Source organism: Ranitomeya variabilis, chromosome 2 (genome assembly GCF_051348905.1).
Source record: "Ranitomeya variabilis isolate aRanVar5 chromosome 2, aRanVar5.hap1, whole genome shotgun sequence".
Classification (NCBI taxonomy): domain Eukaryota; kingdom Metazoa; phylum Chordata; class Amphibia; order Anura; family Dendrobatidae; genus Ranitomeya; species Ranitomeya variabilis.
Genome location: NC_135233.1, coordinates 348883595 through 348901031, shown reverse-complemented (window position 1 = coordinate 348901031; position 17437 = coordinate 348883595). Strand labels below are relative to the sequence as shown.

The following is a 17437-nucleotide window of genomic DNA, read 5'->3' as shown; positions in this document are numbered from 1 at the left end:
TGATGTCAGCTATAGAGTACAGCCGACAGCTACAAGATTGTCACCCGTTGGGGATGCTAGTCTCTTATAAGGCAGGTCAGTAAAAAGACGTATCGGTGGTCACCAAGGGGTTAAAAAATGCAAATAATCTATTTTATTTAGTGGGAGCAGAAAATCTGCTACATCAAAAACTCATCTAAAGCTAATCATGGGAACGTAGCCTAAAAAAATAAAAAGCACTGTCCAACAGCGTCCTTAGAAGCACAGTGTGCAGTAGTTCCCATGAAATCACATCATATTTGGTTGGACAGTTAAACGCAGTCGATTTTCTGCAGAGAAAAAATAAGCAGCGGGAAAAAACGCAGCAATTAAGCTACGTGGGAACGGGGCCTAAGGATTTAATGAGTATGTGGCAGGGATTTATAACTATGTACAATTATATTTTTCAACTACCTGTCAGTAATATTATTTCTGAGTGCGAGGAACAGATCCTTAGGTTGTACTTGTGGAACGGACATGTGAGCAGCACCATAGAATATCATAGGTACCAGCTCGGTCTGTGAATTACACAGAAGGCACCAGGAGGAGAAAATTGGTTGGGTCTACAAGTCCATATAGTTTTTGTTCATCATCATCATCAGATCAGTGGTGGCTTTTTAGGTGGATGATATCCAAGAGTAAATACTGATGGTCCACAACTAGGGACACGTAATGATCACCAAAATGCCAAGACTACATTTGTGGTCTCCATATCTTAATATAAAAGGTCTTGTTATGTCTGTACAAAATAATTATATTATCCATATACAGTTTCACCATCACATGGACTGATAGGTTGTGCTCCTCTGTTTTTTTTTTTTAAAGAAGAGGTTCTTCAGCAGCTGAAGTATCTAATTTACAGTTATGAAGAATATCATAATATCTTTTTCTATTAAAAGAGGTTCTGCATTGACAGGAATAATCAGGTCTCTATTAAGGAATCACCTCGGAGATCCAAGTCTTGACTTATTCTATTGATGGATAAAGACGCTCGCCTTATTCCAACGGGGCATAGATCATTATAGGAAACAAAAACATTAGGGAGGTTGTAGCAAGAGCCCACAGAGTAGTAATAGATATTTATACATTGTGTTTTACAGGTCATCGTAGAAACAGCCAAAAGTGATGAATCAATCTACAACGGAATTGTATCTTGGTATTACCACCGCCTATGACTATGGGGACTACGAGAATCCGACTCCAGCACGAGAACCAGACAGTGATCCTATGATCACGGTCTATAAGTGGATTGCTTTAGTTTTGTATTCCCTTGTTTTTATTCTCGGTGTTCCTGGGAACGGTTTGGTGGTGTGGATCACAGCCTTCGAAATGAAACGCACAGTGAACACCATATGGTTCTTAAACTTGGCTGTGGCCGATCTCCTGTGCTGTCTCTCCGTGCCATTTGCTATCATGAATATAAGCCTTGGCTACTGGCCCCTGGGCCTCTTCACCTGCAAGTTTATCCCTTCCATTCTCTTAATTACCATGTACGCCAGCGTCCTCCTCCTGACTATGATCAGTATTGATCGCTGCGCCTTGGTGATGAAACCTGTATGGTGTCAGAACCACAGAACTTTGGGCAAGGCATACTTGGCATGTGCCATTCTGTGGATCTTGGCCATCATCCAAAGCAGCCCGTCCTTCATCTTTCGACACTTCAATACATCCAATGGAATAGACTATTGTGTATATGACTATAAAATATTGAATCAGGAGAATCGACAAAGGGTGGAAAACTCCATTGCCATTTTCCGTCTACTAATGGGCTTCATCTTTCCATTTCTCATCATTGTCACCTGCTATGGCATACTAATGAATCGGGTGAAACAGCGATTTACACAGAACACCAAGACAATGAAAGTAGTCCTTGTAGTCATTGCCGGTTTCTTCCTATGTTGGCTTCCTTACCATGTGGCGGGATTGATTCTTGCTTTAAATCCAAGCAACTCAGAGTTATTCGAATCCACAAGAAAGGTCGATAGAATAATAATCGCCATCGCTTTTATGAACAGCTGTATTAACCCCATCATTTACGTGTTAATGGGACAGGACTTCAAAAGCAAGTTTAGAAAATCGATCAAGTTTATTCTGAAAAACGTCTTGGTGGAAGAGGCGAGTCAGTCGCTTGACTGCAAGAAGACAAAGTCAACGTCAGAAACAAAGAACACAGAGGCTTCTGTATAATCAGAGACTCAATTGGACACTTTTTTTTATGGTGGTGCTGTAGATTTAAACTGCCATGGGTAAAGTCGCCATGGTCTAGCCATTAGTCTTTTCCCCATACCGTGGTTATCAGCTAACACAGCCTGATTTTGCTCTCTGCAGCTCCTCACCTCTACTCTTATATGTCATTTTGTAAGAGGAGAGCAAAAGACCTGCTGGGAGAGCAGCAGTACAAAATGTAAAAAAAATATCTATGTTATTATGATTGTACAGTTTTTTTCTAACCCTAACTAGGATTAGGGTTAGGGCTAGATTAAGGGTAATGGTCACATAAAACATATTTTACATATATTTGTTTATTATATTCTTATGTTATATGTTACATAATGCTACCTAAATTTTACAGAGAAGAAGTTTGTGCCATTTTGTACTCTGATTTAAGTAGTGGACTGTTCCCAAGACGGAAACTTTACAAAGTGACGCCTTAAAGGCCACTTTTGATTCTGTAGAAGGAAGTTTTGCTGAGGAAGCTGCAGTGCAAATATGGAAAGTTTTCATCATGTAGTTCTGCCAAATATTTTTTGGGGATTCAGCGGTATCCTATCACTTTCCCTTTGTGTAATTTACAGCGACTCTGGCAAAATCATGAATTATCAGAAATTTAGTAAAGACCTTTATAGGGGTGTTTTTAAATCTGCAAAACGGCAATTCCTTTTTTTTAGATAGTAATTGTGGAGTTATTGCTATGATCTGACACCACAGAACCAAAAACGATATATTGGTTGACAATCCACTTTAGAAACAGTTACCTTTAGGTTAAAATGTGCACTTTGTTTTAGGCCATGCTAAACGTCCAATAAAAAAAAAAAACACTAAGTGCATGTTGTTAGGTATCATTTTGCACGGGACAAAGATTTTAAAGGTCATTTTAACAAATCACCAATGGTTTGCACAACATATGATTGCTTTAAATCACAAATCTCATGTTTTTTAAAGATATTATTTTGGATTTTAGCAAAAAAGTGGGGGAAGAAAAGAGGTCCAAAGGGAAAACTAAACCCATATGTGTGCACATTGTGGTACAGGGGCGGAAATACCATTCGTGCAAGGGGTCCAAGAGGTAAGGGGGCCACTACTTAATTTCCAAAGTAGGTGGAATTGTGCATTATGACCAGATATTGGACTGCAAAGGGCCCATATACCATTTTTGCACAGGGATCCGCTTTGGTCTGTCTCCACCAATGTTAAGGTGTGTAGTTATGCAGATGATGTACTTTACAAAGGTTTATACATATATTTTTATGCTCTACTAAGCAATGTCAGGCCACATTCAATTTTTGAAAATTTATTTTCCCACTTAAATGTCAAATATATCAATAAATCTAGAGGCATATAGCATAATTAAATAAATATATATATAATTAAAGGGATATACACAATATACAAAGTTCTAAACTAAAATAAAGATAAAGGCATAGCAAAAGTGATACATTTAGTTTCATCATTACGACACAGTAGCAGGACGAAGGGGTTAAAAAATGATCCGTCACTTGCCATAAAGAAGTCATTTTCTACCTGGTATATGTATCACTGTTTTCCTGAATTACCATATACACTCGAGTATAAGCCGACCCGAGTATAAGCCGAGACCCCTAATTTTGCCACAAAAAACTGGGAAAACTTAATGACTCGAGTATATGCCTAGGGTGGAAAATGCAGCAGCTACTGGTAAATTAAAAAAAAAAATAGATACCAATGAAAGTTAAATTAATTGAGACATCAGTAGGTTAAGTGTTTTTGAATATCCATATTGAATCAGGAGCCCCATATAATGCTCCATACAGTTCATGATGGGCCCCATATAATGCTCCATACAAAATACGCCCCATATAATGCTCTATACAGTTTATGATGGCCCCATAAGATGCTCCATATTAAAATATGCCCCATATAATGCTCCATACAGTTTATGATGGCCCCATAAGATGCTCCATACAGACATTTGCCCCATATAATGCTCCACAAATGCTGATTATGGCCCCATAAGATGCTCCATAGACACATTTGCCCCGTATAATGCTTCACAAATGCTGATTATGGCCCCATAAAATGCTCCATACAGATATTTGCCCCATATAATGCTGCACATGACCCATATAGATATTTGCCCCATATAATGCTGCACATGGCCCCATAAGATGCTCCATACAGATATTTGCCCCATATAATGCTGCACATGGCCCATACAGATATTTGCCCCATATAATGCTGCACATGGCCCCATAAGATGCTCCATACAGATATGTGCCCCATACAATGCTGAACATGGCCCCATACAGATATTTGCCCCATATAATGCTGCACGTGGCCCATTCAGATATTTGCCCCATATAATGCTGCACATGGCCCTATAAGATGCTCCATACAGATATTTGCCCCATATAATGCTGCACATGGCCCCATAAGATGCTCCATACAGATATTTGCCCCATATAATACTGCACATGGCCCATACAGATATTTGCCCCATATAATGCTGCACATGGCCCCATAAGATGCTCCATACAGATATTTGCCCCATATAATGCTGCACATGGCCCGATACAGATATTTGCCCAATATAATGTTGCACATGGCCCCATAAGATGCTCCATACAGATATTTGCCCCATATAATGCTGTACATGGCCCATACAGATATTTGCCCCATATAATGCTGCACATGGCCACATAAGATGCTCCATACAGATATTTGCCCCCAAATAATGCTGCACATGGTCACATAGGATGCTCCATACAGATATTTGCCCCCAAATAATGCTGCACATGGCCCCATAAGATGCTCCATACAGACATTTGCCCCATACGCTGTTGCTGCGATTAAAAAAAAAAATCACATACTCACCTCTCGTCGCTCAGGCCCCTGGCACTTGCTATATTCACCTGCTCCGCATTCCACCGTCGGCGCCCCTGTGTCTTCCCCGTCCTCTGCACTGGCTGTTCAGGCAGAGGGTGGCACGTACACTAATCGTGTCACCGCGCCCTCTGACCTGAGCGTCACTGCAGAGGACGGGGAAGACACAGCGGCGCCGACGGTGGAACGCGGAGCAGGTGAATATCACGAACTGCGTTATACTCACCTGCTCCTGGCGCAGTGCAGTCCCTGGTTCTCCGGTGCCGGCAGCTTCTTCCTGTAGTGAGCGGTCACATGGTACAGCTCATTACAGTAATGATATGCAGCTCCACCCCTATGGGAGTGGAGCCGCATATTCAGGAAGAAGCTGCCGGTGCTGGACAACCAGGGACACCACACCAGGAGCAGGTGAGTATTACTGCATCACATTGAGCTGGAGATCAGGCGTAAGGTGTTCACACATGCCCCGCTCTATCTGATTAAAAAAATGGTGTCCTGGTCTCTGGAGGTAGACTTCTAGACGGTTCAGGCGTTGGTTGACATCCTAGAAAAGTATGTTAATATGGGTCAGACCACTTTCCAGTCTATCTCCCAGCACCTTAAGGCCATTCTGGAACACCGAGGTAAAGTGAAGAAACTCGGGCATGAGTAACCTGTCTGAGGCCTTCTGCCGCTGGCGGGAAGAGCCCCCCAAAAAAGAGGCAGAGGATTGGGACAGGGGAACACCTGAAGGACCAGCTGCCTGTTCTCCAGCCTGTGACACCGACCACTTGCTGCTTCACTGGTGGATGGCTGGGACTGGTCCATGGCAGTTCGATGAGGGACCGCTCCAGAGGAAGATCCAGGTTCGAGGGTGCTGCTACAGGTTCTGTGAAAAGAAAAACATTATTACCAAAAAATAACAATTGTAAAAACGCCCACTCCTGTGGAATAGAAAAATTCAGCTTAGAGAATACAACACAATGGAATACAACACAAAAATACTTACGTTCTCTGAGCAAGGACAGACCTCAGGAAATCCAGCACCCGGTGATATTTGTATTTCCCAAGCCTTGCTGCAGCACCACTGCGAACTTGGATCTCCTGTCTCAAGTCCTTGTTGAAGCGATCCTTCATCGAACGCCAACGGGTTTTGAGTTTGATCACTGTGAATATGGAAAAAAATTGTTAAACAATGCACTTTAGGCAGAGATCCCACAACCGTGTGTGATGTGACAAGCTTGCAGGAGTTTATCGCATCACACACGTTTGTGTGATTCTGGCCTTCAGGTTCACTACCGCATCAGACCACACTGCAATACTTACGAAAAGCCTTTCTGATCCGTGATGTGGCGTTGTCCCAGTCATTCATTAGCACTTGGGCCACCTCATTCCACAGCCGCTGAATCACCACAGCATCCGAGTGCTGCTGCTGACGGGTGTCCCACAACGGAACTCGCTCTTGCACCAGGGTGATGAGGAGGTCATTATCCAAGTATTCTTCCTCCTGTTGAGGGACTTAGAAATAAAAAAAAAATGTTAGAAAGATAAAACATTTGGGCAGAGACACACTGCCGTATTTCTCGTGTGAGAATCGCATTGTAAAACTCGCACTGGCTGTCGGCTCTCCTGAACTGAACTTGACAGCTGAATAGTAATCCATCATGCTGTCATGCTAGGGGCAGGATAGGTGCCGGCCAGTCCATGCAATGCGATGCGATTATCGCAGGAGGAATACGGCAGTGAGTCTCTGCCCTTAAAACCAAAACAGTCAAAAAAAAAAAAAGTCAAGCGTCACAAAAACAGTCAAGAAGAAATTAAAAAAGGCAAGAGTAACAACAACAGTTTAGAATAAATAAAAACAGTCAAGAATACTTACATGCCATCTTGCCACCTGGAGCTTGGGCCTGAGTCTGCTGCTCCTGATCATCTGCACTGGAAAGGTTCTGTAAAAAAAAAATTTTGCCACGTGTAAAATAGTGACAGCGAATACTTACCAATCAGGAGTAAATGTACTCACTTCAGTCTCCGGTCCACTGTGTGAGCTCTGATCTTCAGAGGAGGACATGATGAGGAATGCTGCAAAAAAGATAGAAATGATTACAGACTGCAGGGAGAAAAAGAGACAGGCAGACATATAGCTTGTATACTTACATTTTGTAGGAGTCTTCCACACTTGAGGTTGCAAGTCTTGTGTCGCTTACAGAGTCTTGAGAGTAATGGAGTTCCACTGCCCACACCTACTTTTATAACCTTTGCTTGGGGGGTGGCTTCAAACAAGTTCCTAGACATGTTTACTGAGTAGAACGCATGCGTACGCAAACGCAAGCACTTGCGTACACATGCGTTCCCATAGACTGTAATGCGTTAGTTTGACACATTCCTTCCGCAGGCGTCTGCATGCGTATGGCGGCGGAAATTTGCTGCCAGAAAAATTCTAACATGGTGCGTCAGCCGCACACCGCCAAAATACGCATGCGTAAGCAAACGCGGGCTAACGCAGCCAAACGCATGCACCTGCGTCTACAATGTTAAATATAGGAAATCGAGACGCATGCGGATGTACAGTACAGACCAAAAGTTTGGACACACCTTCTCATTTAAAGATTTTTCTGTGACTATGAAAATTGTACATTCACACTGAAGGCATCAAAACTATGAATTAACACATGTGGAATTATATACCTAACAAAAAAGTGTGAAACAACTGAAAATATGTCTTATATTCTAGGTTCTTCAAAGTAGCCACCTTTTGCTTTGATGACTGCTTTGCACACTCTTGGCATTCTCTTGATGAGCTTCAAGAGGTAGTCACCGGGAATGGTCTTCCAACAATCTTGAAGGAGTTCCCAGAGATTCTTAGCACTTGTTGGCCCTTTTGCCTTCACTCTGCGGTCCAGCTCACCCCAAACCATCTCGATTGGGTTCAGGTCTGGTGACTGTGGAGGCCAGGTCATCTGGCGTAGCACCCCATCACTCTCCTCCTTGATCAAATAGCCCTTACACAGCCTGGAGGTGTGTTTGGGGTCATTGTCCTGTTGAAAATAAATGATGGTCCAACTAATCGCAAACCGGATGGAATAGCATGCCACTGCAAGATGCTGTGGTAGCCATGCTGGTTCAGTATGCCTTCAATTTTAAATGAATCCCCAACAGTGTCACCAGCAAAGCACCCCCACACCATCTCCTCCATGCTTCACGGTGGGAACCAGGCATGAAGAGTCCATCCGTTCACCTTTTCTGCGTCACACAAAGACACGGTGGTTGGAACCAAAGATCTCCAATTTGGACTCATCAGACCAAAGCACAGATTTCCACTGGTCTAATGTCCATTCCTTGTGTTCTTTAGCCCAAACAAGTCTCTTCTGCTTGTTACCTGTCCTTAGCAGTGTTTTCCTAGCAGCTATTTTACCATGAAGACCTGCTGCACAAAGTCTCCTCTTAACAGTTGTTGTAGAGATGTGTCTGCTGCTAGAACTCTGTGTGGCATTGACCTGGTCTCTAAGCTGAGCTGCTGTTAACCTGCGATTTCTGAGGCTGGTGACTCGGATAAACTTATCCTCAGAAGCAGAGGTGGCTCTTGGTCTTCCTTTCCTGGGGCGGTCCTCATGTGAGCCAGTTTCTTTGTAGAGCTTGATGTTTTTTGCCACTGCACTTGGGGATACTTTCAAAGTTTTCCCAATTTTTTCAGACTGACTGACCTTCATTTCTTAAAGTAATGATGGCCACTCATTTTTCTTTACTTAGAATTTGTATTATGGCAAGAAAAAAGCAGCTAACAGTCTATTCAGTAGGACTATCAGCTGTGTATCCACCAGACTTCTGCACAACATAACTGATGGTCCCAACACCATTTATAAGGCAAAAAATCCCACTTATTAAACCTGACAGGGCACACCTGTGAAGTGAAAACCATTCCCGTGACTACCTCTTGAAGATCATCAAGAGAATGCCAAGAGTGTGCAAAGCAGTCATCAAAGCCAAAAGGTGGCTACTTTGAAGAACCTAGAATATAAGACATAATTTCAGTTGTTTCACACTTTTTTGTTAAGTATATAATTCCACATGTATTAATTCATAATTTTGATGCCTTCAGTGTGAATGTACACTTTTCATAGTCATGAAAATACAGAAAAATCTTTAAATGAGAAGGTGTGTCCAAACTTTTGGTCTGTTCTGTATGCGTCCGAAACGCTGCGGACACAACTGCAAATGTGAAACCAGCCTAACATGCTGGCCAATAGAACCTCTGTAGAAATCTCTCCTGAGTTTTCTCTACCCAGAGATGTTCCCCCAAAATATGCGAATGTGCCATGTCAAAAACCCTCCACCGGTAGGGTCCTGGAACTAACAGCTGCTCCACTATCTCACCTCCTTTCAACTTGGTCACCCAATACAAAAACTCACCACTGACTGCAAAGTGAGAGAAATGTAGACTCCCTGGCCACAAGCACTTGTCCACATATCGATCGTTCAGTGGACCTTCCCAGTAACTTCTATGGTCAGGGCACGGGTGATGTTATGGGACAGGACACGTGCTGTTGTAAGACGGGGATGGCAAGCTAGGAAAAATAGTGACAGCTGGGGACCAAGTACCAAAGGACAGCCGCCTCCATGAGGTTGCGGAAAGCCTGTGTCAGGGTGAGGATTATGCGGTCCATACTCTTGGCTAGTGACACAGAACAGTGCAGAAGAAAGGGTGGTGCTGGGCAACAAACTGGAAGCTTTATCTGGCATTCAACCAACCATCTGTTCGTACTATTCTGGTTATTGTGTTAGCATTTTGTAAATCCACCATTGGCTTTCAGGACTGCCTGAATCCTTCTGGACATGATCTAGATCAGATTCAAGCATGTCTTGACTGAAATCTGATCTCAGGTCTCTTCTACGAGTTCTCAAAGTTGGTGCATACTAGTATACTCACTTGGGTATGTATAGTTTTCTCTTCAACTCTACCAACAAGAGTTCAATTGGGTTGAGATCTGGGGACTGTGGAGGCCAATCCAGTACCTTTACTTCATTGTCACTGAACCATTTCTTTGCCAATCTCAACACGTTTCGGTTCGTTGCTGGAACACTATGTTGTTCTCTTCATACCCATAGTACTTGAGTGTAGAAAGTAACTTGTCTTGTATGATACTCACATATAGTCTCCAGTGAAACCACCATTGATCCTGGTCAAGTATCCAATGCTTTTGGCTGTGAAACATCCCATATCATTAGGCTTACTCCACCGAACTTGAGTTCCTTCAATTTCTTGATCATTTAGCCTTTTTTCCCTTGTTTTTCCAGACCTATTTTCACCCATCAAAGCCTAATCTATTGACTTTTCTCTCATTGCTCCAAATCACCCATTTCCGTCTTCTACTGTCCACTTTTCGTTCTTTTTTTGCAAACTCAAGTTGACACTTTTGACTATATTGAAGTCGAGGCTTTTTCACCTTTTTTTCAGGCCACGATTACAGACTTGTGTAACACAAGTCGCATGGTGTTTGCATAGACATCTGTGATCTCACTTTTAAAACGCATATGAGCCACTTTCACTGCCGTGTTTGTTGCGCCAGAAATGAGACACCCTGTGATCAGCTGACTTCTTGACTCCGATATTTTGCCTGGATTTCCACCTCTTGGCTTTTAAATGGATGGACGGAATTAATTTCATATTCCAACTGTCATGGTACTCACATGATGCACTCACATGATCTTATTCATGGCTGCTCCTCTATTCGAACCAGTGACCTTTTTCTTGGGAATCAACCTAATAACACACTGAGCTATTAGGGAATGTTAGAATAGGTTGTATTTTGAAGCATACAGGAGGAAAAAGATGTAGCAATACAGCGACATGATAAGAATCTGCATAACTAATCATATGCTAATGCTAAATAGTTGCAACTAAAATTTATGTATGATATAGCCTAGATGATTGCCTACAAAATGATGGTTGTCACGTTCAAAGCAATAGTGGATAATGAGAAATGGAGCCTAAAATTCAAAAGTTCAAAACATTGTTACCCTTTTGCTAATCAGTGTATATGCTCCCAAACTTTCCGGTATTAAAAGGGAAAATAAAATATTTAGAACTGCTTTTTGAGGACAGTGTGTGGAGCATCGCGTCAAAGGATCTTAGATAAGACCCCATGACGTGATACGGCTGGCCTATCACAGTAATACCAGTATCCAACATGGCTATGTCATTACCATGTATGTCAGGATATCCCCAAATGTTTATTGGCTGTCTAAAAGGTGCTAAACATGCAGGGTGGGGACTTGAGCATGGCCGCCCCGAAGCACAAACATGTTCCTCATCATAGAGACAGAGAGAGACAGTTTGTGCTTCCAGGCGGCCTGTGAACAGGTCTCTTCTTGGTTTCTCTGGCTTAGAGAAGGAAGATAAGACTGCCTACAGTCCCGCCCTGGAGCACAGGCATATCATTAAATCAAAACTTCTAGCACTGATTACACAAGAACCTCAAGATGGATTTCTTCACCCGAAGTATCATTTTAATCAGTATAGCAGCTGCAACCTGACAATGCCTATAGTTTACTTAGCAAAATCCTGCTGACAGGTTCGATTTCAGTATTTTTTTTCTTTTCAGTGTTTATTGCATATGGGATAATATTTGGAATTGAGAGTCCTCAGTGGTTGATACCTTTTAATGGCTGACAAGATGGTAACAAATTGCAAGCTTTCAAGACTACTCAGGCCTCTTCATCAGGCATAGACTAATACAACATCTGAAGAATCACATATTTATACACAACACAGCACAGAACTGTCATTATGGGAGAGTGATAAACAGTTGTGTCCATAAATATTGGAACAGTTCATAGATAAGGAGTGAATGTTTTATTGTCCTCTAATTGTGGTCTGGTTCTTTGTTATGATGCCCCATAAGGTCTGAAGAGCAAATTCCTTAATTGATGTAAAAAGACATAAATCCATGCGACACATTCATTCCTGCACTAAGTGTGTCAAAGGTCGACTCGTCATAAGTTTATACTCCCTGTCACAGGTTCCTTCTCCGGTACCACACAATCAACAGAGCCAGCGAAGAGTGAACAATCCCAAGACCTTTATTTAGGCAAAAGTACGAAAGGTCCATATACGATCCACCACAAAAAGGATAAAATATTCCAGTACACAAATGCAGTTCAGTTACAGAATAAAAGTCCAACAATCCAGCACCGAGGATAACAGTCCATATTCCCTTCTTTCTCTCTCTGATATGCTCTTCACATCATGGTTCCACACAGGATCTGATCTCTGTCTCACCTCCCTCATATTTTCAAGTCCCTCTCCTCATTCACAGGTTAGGGGGGTGGGTCGCAGGGGCTCATTGTTTCAACAAGCTAGGTCAACATCTCATTAGCATATTAGCAAACAACATTATTCACTGACTCTGTGGAGAGATAACAGAACTGTGGGGACAATATCAGATGGCAAATAACAACTCATTCTACAAGAGAGCACCATGAAAATAAGTAAAATATACACAAAAATTATACCCACATAGCATATCACCCCATCATAACCTCTCCCCCTCATAGTAAGTGAGCACGCCATTAGGTCTACACAGACCTCTGGCCTGCTCACTTTAGTCCACTTTGCTCCACTGTTTATAGTTCCTTGTACAGTGGCAGGGGTTGCAATAATCATGAGCACTTGTTATCCATAAAGTCCCGTGTCCTGGCTTTATGGTCATACCAGGCTTTTCGACTGGACTGGGCCATTCGCTGATGTTCATTAGCCAAGGTAGCTAGCTGGGTGAGACAGTCTCTGAACTCTAGAACGTAGGGAATGATGGGCATTCCGGTATCTGTGATATCTCCCTCCAATTGGTCTTTCAGAAGAGTGAGAGGCCCACGGACCTTCTGCTCCCACAAAATGACTTTGTAACTCCCCAATGTCATTTCCAATGAGGATATCTGCAGGAAGTCCTCCCATAACTCCAATCCAACACAGTTTTTTTCCAAAACCATAATCCAAACGTACCAAAGCTCGCTGTATATATTTGCGGACACCCCCCGCCAGGACTGTTATGACCCCAATGGCGAGGGTCTCAGAGGAACGTGGTAGTCTGCAGAGTACAAAAATCCAGCTCATAGGGCAGTGGTAACTGGGTTGACCATATATCTACTCCTAACGCCAACACTAGAAGTAGCCGGGGATCATTCCTACGTTGATTCTAGATGACACGCGCCAGCCGGAGAATCTAGCTACCCCTAGTAGAGGAAAACAAAGACCTTTCTTGCCTCCAGAGAAGGGGACCCCAAAGCTGGATAGAAGCCCCCCCAAAAATAATGACGGTTAGGTAAGAGGAAATGACAAACACAGAAATGAACCAGGTTTAGCACAGAGAGGCCCGCTTACTGATAGCAGAATAAAGAAAGGTAACTTATATGGTCAACAAAAACCCTATCAAAATCCACACTGGAAATTCAAGAACCCCCGAACCGTCTAACGGTCCGGGGGGAGAACACCAGCCCCCCTAGAGCTTCCAGCAAAGGTCAGGATATAGATTTGGAACAAGCTGGACAAAAATACAAAACCAAAACAAATAGCAAAAAGCAAAAGGCAGACTTAGCTGATATAACTGGAACCAGGATCAGTAGACAAGAGCACAGCAGACTAGCTCTGATAACTACGTTGCCAGGCATTGAACTGAAGGTCCAGGGAGCTTATATAGCAACACCCCTAACTAACGACCCAGGTGCGGATAAAAGGAATGACAGAAAAACCAGAGTCAAAAAACTAGCAACCACTAGAGGGAGCAAAAAGCAAATTCACAACAGTACCCCCCCCTTAGTGAGGGGTCACCGAACCCTCACCACGACCACCAGGGCGATCAGGATGAGCGGCATGAAAGGCACGAACTAAATCGGCCGCATGAACATCAGAGGCGACCACCCAGGAATTATCCTCCTGACCATAGCCCTTCCACTTGACCAGGTACTGAAGCCTCCGCCTGGAGAGGCGAGAATCCAAGATCTTCTCCACCACGTACTCCAACTCGCCCTCAACCAACACCGGAGCAGGAGGCTCAACAGAAGGAACTACAGGCACAATGTACCGCCGCAACAAGGACCTATGAAATACATTGTGAATAGCAAACGACACAGGAAGATCCAGACGAAAAGATACAGGATTAAGGATTTCCAATATCTTGTAAGGCCCAATAAAACGAGGTTTAAATTTGGGAGAGGAGACCTTCATAGGAACAAAGCGGGAAGAAAGCCATACCAAATCCCCAACGCGTAGTCGGGGACCCACACCGCGGCGGCGGTTGGCAAAGCGCTGAGCCTTCTCCTGTGACAACTTCAAGTTGTCCACCACATGATTCCAGATCTGCTGCAACCTATCCACCACAGAATCCACCCCAGGACAGTCAGAAGGCTCCACATGACCCAAAGAAAAGCGAGGATGGAAACCAGAGTTGCAGAAAAAAGGCGAAACCAAGGTGGCGGAACTAGCCCGATTATTAAGGGCAAACTCAGCCAACGGCAAGAATGTCACCCAATCGTCCTGATCAGCAGAGACAAAACACCTCAAATAAGCCTCCAAAGTCTGATTGGTTCGCTCCGTCTGTCCATTAGTCTGAGGATGGAAAGCAGACGAAAACGACAAATCAATGCCCATCCTACTACAAAAGGATCGCCAGAACCTGGAAACGAACTGGGATCCTCTGTCTGACACAATATTCTCAGGGATGCCGTGCAAACGAACCACGTTCTGGAAAAACACAGGAACCAGATCGGAAGAGGAAGGCAGCTTAGGCAAAGGAACCAAATGGACCATCTTGGAGAAGCGATCACATATCACCCAGATAACGGACATGCCCTGAGATAGCGGAAGATCAGAAATGAAATCCATGGAGATATGTGTCCAAGGTCTCTTCGGGACAGGCAAGGGCAAGAGCAAACCGCTGGCACGAGAACAGCAAGGCTTAGCTCGAGCACAAGTCCCACAGGACTGCACAAATGACCGCACATCCCTTGACAAGGAAGGCCACCAAAAGGACCTGGCCACCAGATCTCTGGTGCCAAAAATTCCCGGGTGACCTGCCAACACCGAGGAATGAACCTCGGAAATGACTCTGCTGGTCCACTTATCCGGGACAAACAGTCTGTCAGGTGGACAAGACTCAGGCCTATCAGCCTGAAATCTCTGCAACACACGTCGCAGATCCGGAGAAATAGCTGACAAGATAACTCCATCTTTAAGAATACCAACAGGATCAGCGACTCCAGGAGCATCAGGCACAAAGCTCCTAGAAAGAGCATCGGCCTTCACATTCTTTGAACCTGGTAAATACGAGACAACAAAATCAAAGCGGGAGAAAAACAATGACCAGCGGGCCTGTCTCGGATTAAGGCGTTTAGCAGACTCGAGATACATCAGATTTTTGTGATCAGTCAAGACCACCACACGATGCTTAGCACCCTCGAGCCAATGACGCCACTCCTCAAATGCCCATTTCATGGCCAACAACTCCCGATTGCCCACATCATAATTTCGCTCGGCAGGCGAAAACTTCCTAGAGAAAAAGGCACAAGGTTTCATAACAGAGCAACCAGGGCCTCTCTGCGACAAAACGGCCCCTGCCCCAATCTCCGAAGCATCCACCTCAACCTGAAAGGGAAGTGAGATGTCAGGCTGGCACAAAACAGGCGCCGACGTAAACCGGCGTTTCAACTCCTGGAAAGCCTCCACGGCAGCAGGAGCCCAGTTAGCTACATCGGAGCCCTTCTTGGTCATATCCGTCAAAGGTTTCACAATGCTAGAAAAATTAGCGATAAAACGACGGTAGAAGTTAGCGAAGCCCAAGAACTTCTGAAGACTCTTAACTGACGAGGGCTGAGTCCAATCAAGAATAGCTCGGACCTTGACTGGGTCCATCTCTACAGCAGAAGGGGAAAAAATGAACCCCAAAAAGGGAACCTTCTGTACACCAAAGAGACACTTTGAGCCCTTGACAAACAAAGAATTTTCACGCAAAATTTTAAAGACCAACCTGACCTGCTCCACATGCGAATCCCAATTATCAGAAAAAACCAAAATATCATCCAGATAAACAATCAAAAATTTATCCAGATACTTCCGGAAAATGTCATGCATAAAGGACTGAAAAACTGAAGGCGCATTGGAGAGGCCAAAAGGCATCACCAAGTACTCAAAATGACCTTCGGGCGTATTGAATGCGGTTTTCCATTCATCACCTTGCTTAATGCGCACAAGGTTGTACGCACCACGAAGGTCTATCTTGGTGAACCACTTGGCACCCTTAATCCGGGCAAACAAGTCAGACAACAGCGGTAAAGGATACTGAAATTTGACAGTGATCTTATTTAAAAGCCGATAATCAATACAAGGTCTCAAAGATCCGTCCTTTTTTGCCACAAAAAAGAATCCCGCACCAAGAGGGGAAGAAGACGGACGAATATGTCCTTTCTCCAGAGACTCCTTGATATATGAACGCATAGCGGTATGTTCAGGTACCGACAGATTAAACAGTCTTCCCTTAGGAAATTTACTGCCTGGGATCAAATCTATAGCACAGTCACAGTCCCTATGAGGAGGCAGTGCACTGGACTCAGACTCACTGAAGACATCCTGATAATCAGACAAATACTCCGGAACTTCCGAAGGCGTAGAAGAAGCAATAGACACAGGCAGGGAATCCCCATGAATACCACGACAGCCCCAACTTGAGACTGACATAGCCTTCCAGTCCAGGACTGGATTATGGGTCTGTAACCATGGCAGCCCTAAAACAACCAAATCATGCATTTTATGTAAAACCAGGAAACGTATCACCTCGCGGTGTTCAGGAGTCATGCACATGGTAACCTGTGTCCAATACTGCGGTTTATTTGCTGCCAATGGTGTAGCATCAATACCCCTAAGAGGAATAGGATTTTCTAATGGTTCAAGAGTAAAACCACAGCGCTTAGCAAATGAGAGATCCATGAGACTCAGGGCAGCACCTGAATCTACAAACGCCATGACAGGATAAGATGACAGTGAGCAAATCAAAGTTACAGACAGAATAAATTTAGGTTGCAAATTACCAACGGTGACAGGACTAACAACCTTAGCTATACGTTTAGAGCATGCTGAGATAACATGTGTAGAATCACCACAGTAGTAGCACAAGCCATTCCGGCGTCTATGAATTTTCCGCTCATTTCTAGTCAGGATTCTATCACATTGCATTAAATCAGGTGTCTGTTCAGACAACACCATGAGGGAATTTGCGGTTTTTCTATCACATTGCACCGAATTAGGTGTCTGTTCAGACAACACCATGAGGGAATTTGCGGTTTTGCGCTCCCGCAACCGCCGGTCAATTTGAATAGC

General features: G+C 43.8%; 1 protein-coding gene across 5 annotated transcripts in view; it reads left to right on the top strand.

The window, feature by feature from the left end:
• LOC143805816 (C5a anaphylatoxin chemotactic receptor 1-like) overlaps positions 1-3318 on the top strand; it is a 53904-nt gene extending 50586 nt beyond the window's left edge. For 4 of the 5 annotated variants that reach the window (XM_077285509.1, XM_077285508.1, XM_077285506.1 and 1 more), the window contains one exon: positions 1119-3318. In XM_077285509.1, coding sequence (XP_077141624.1) covers positions 1144-2205 — 1062 coding nt within the window. In that variant the 5' untranslated portion in view covers positions 1119-1143 and the 3' untranslated portion in view covers positions 2206-3318. The remainder of the gene's footprint in view (positions 1-1118) is intronic. The other variant, XM_077285505.1, reaches the window with a different exon arrangement.
• The last annotated feature ends 14119 nt before the right edge of the window (positions 3319-17437 follow it).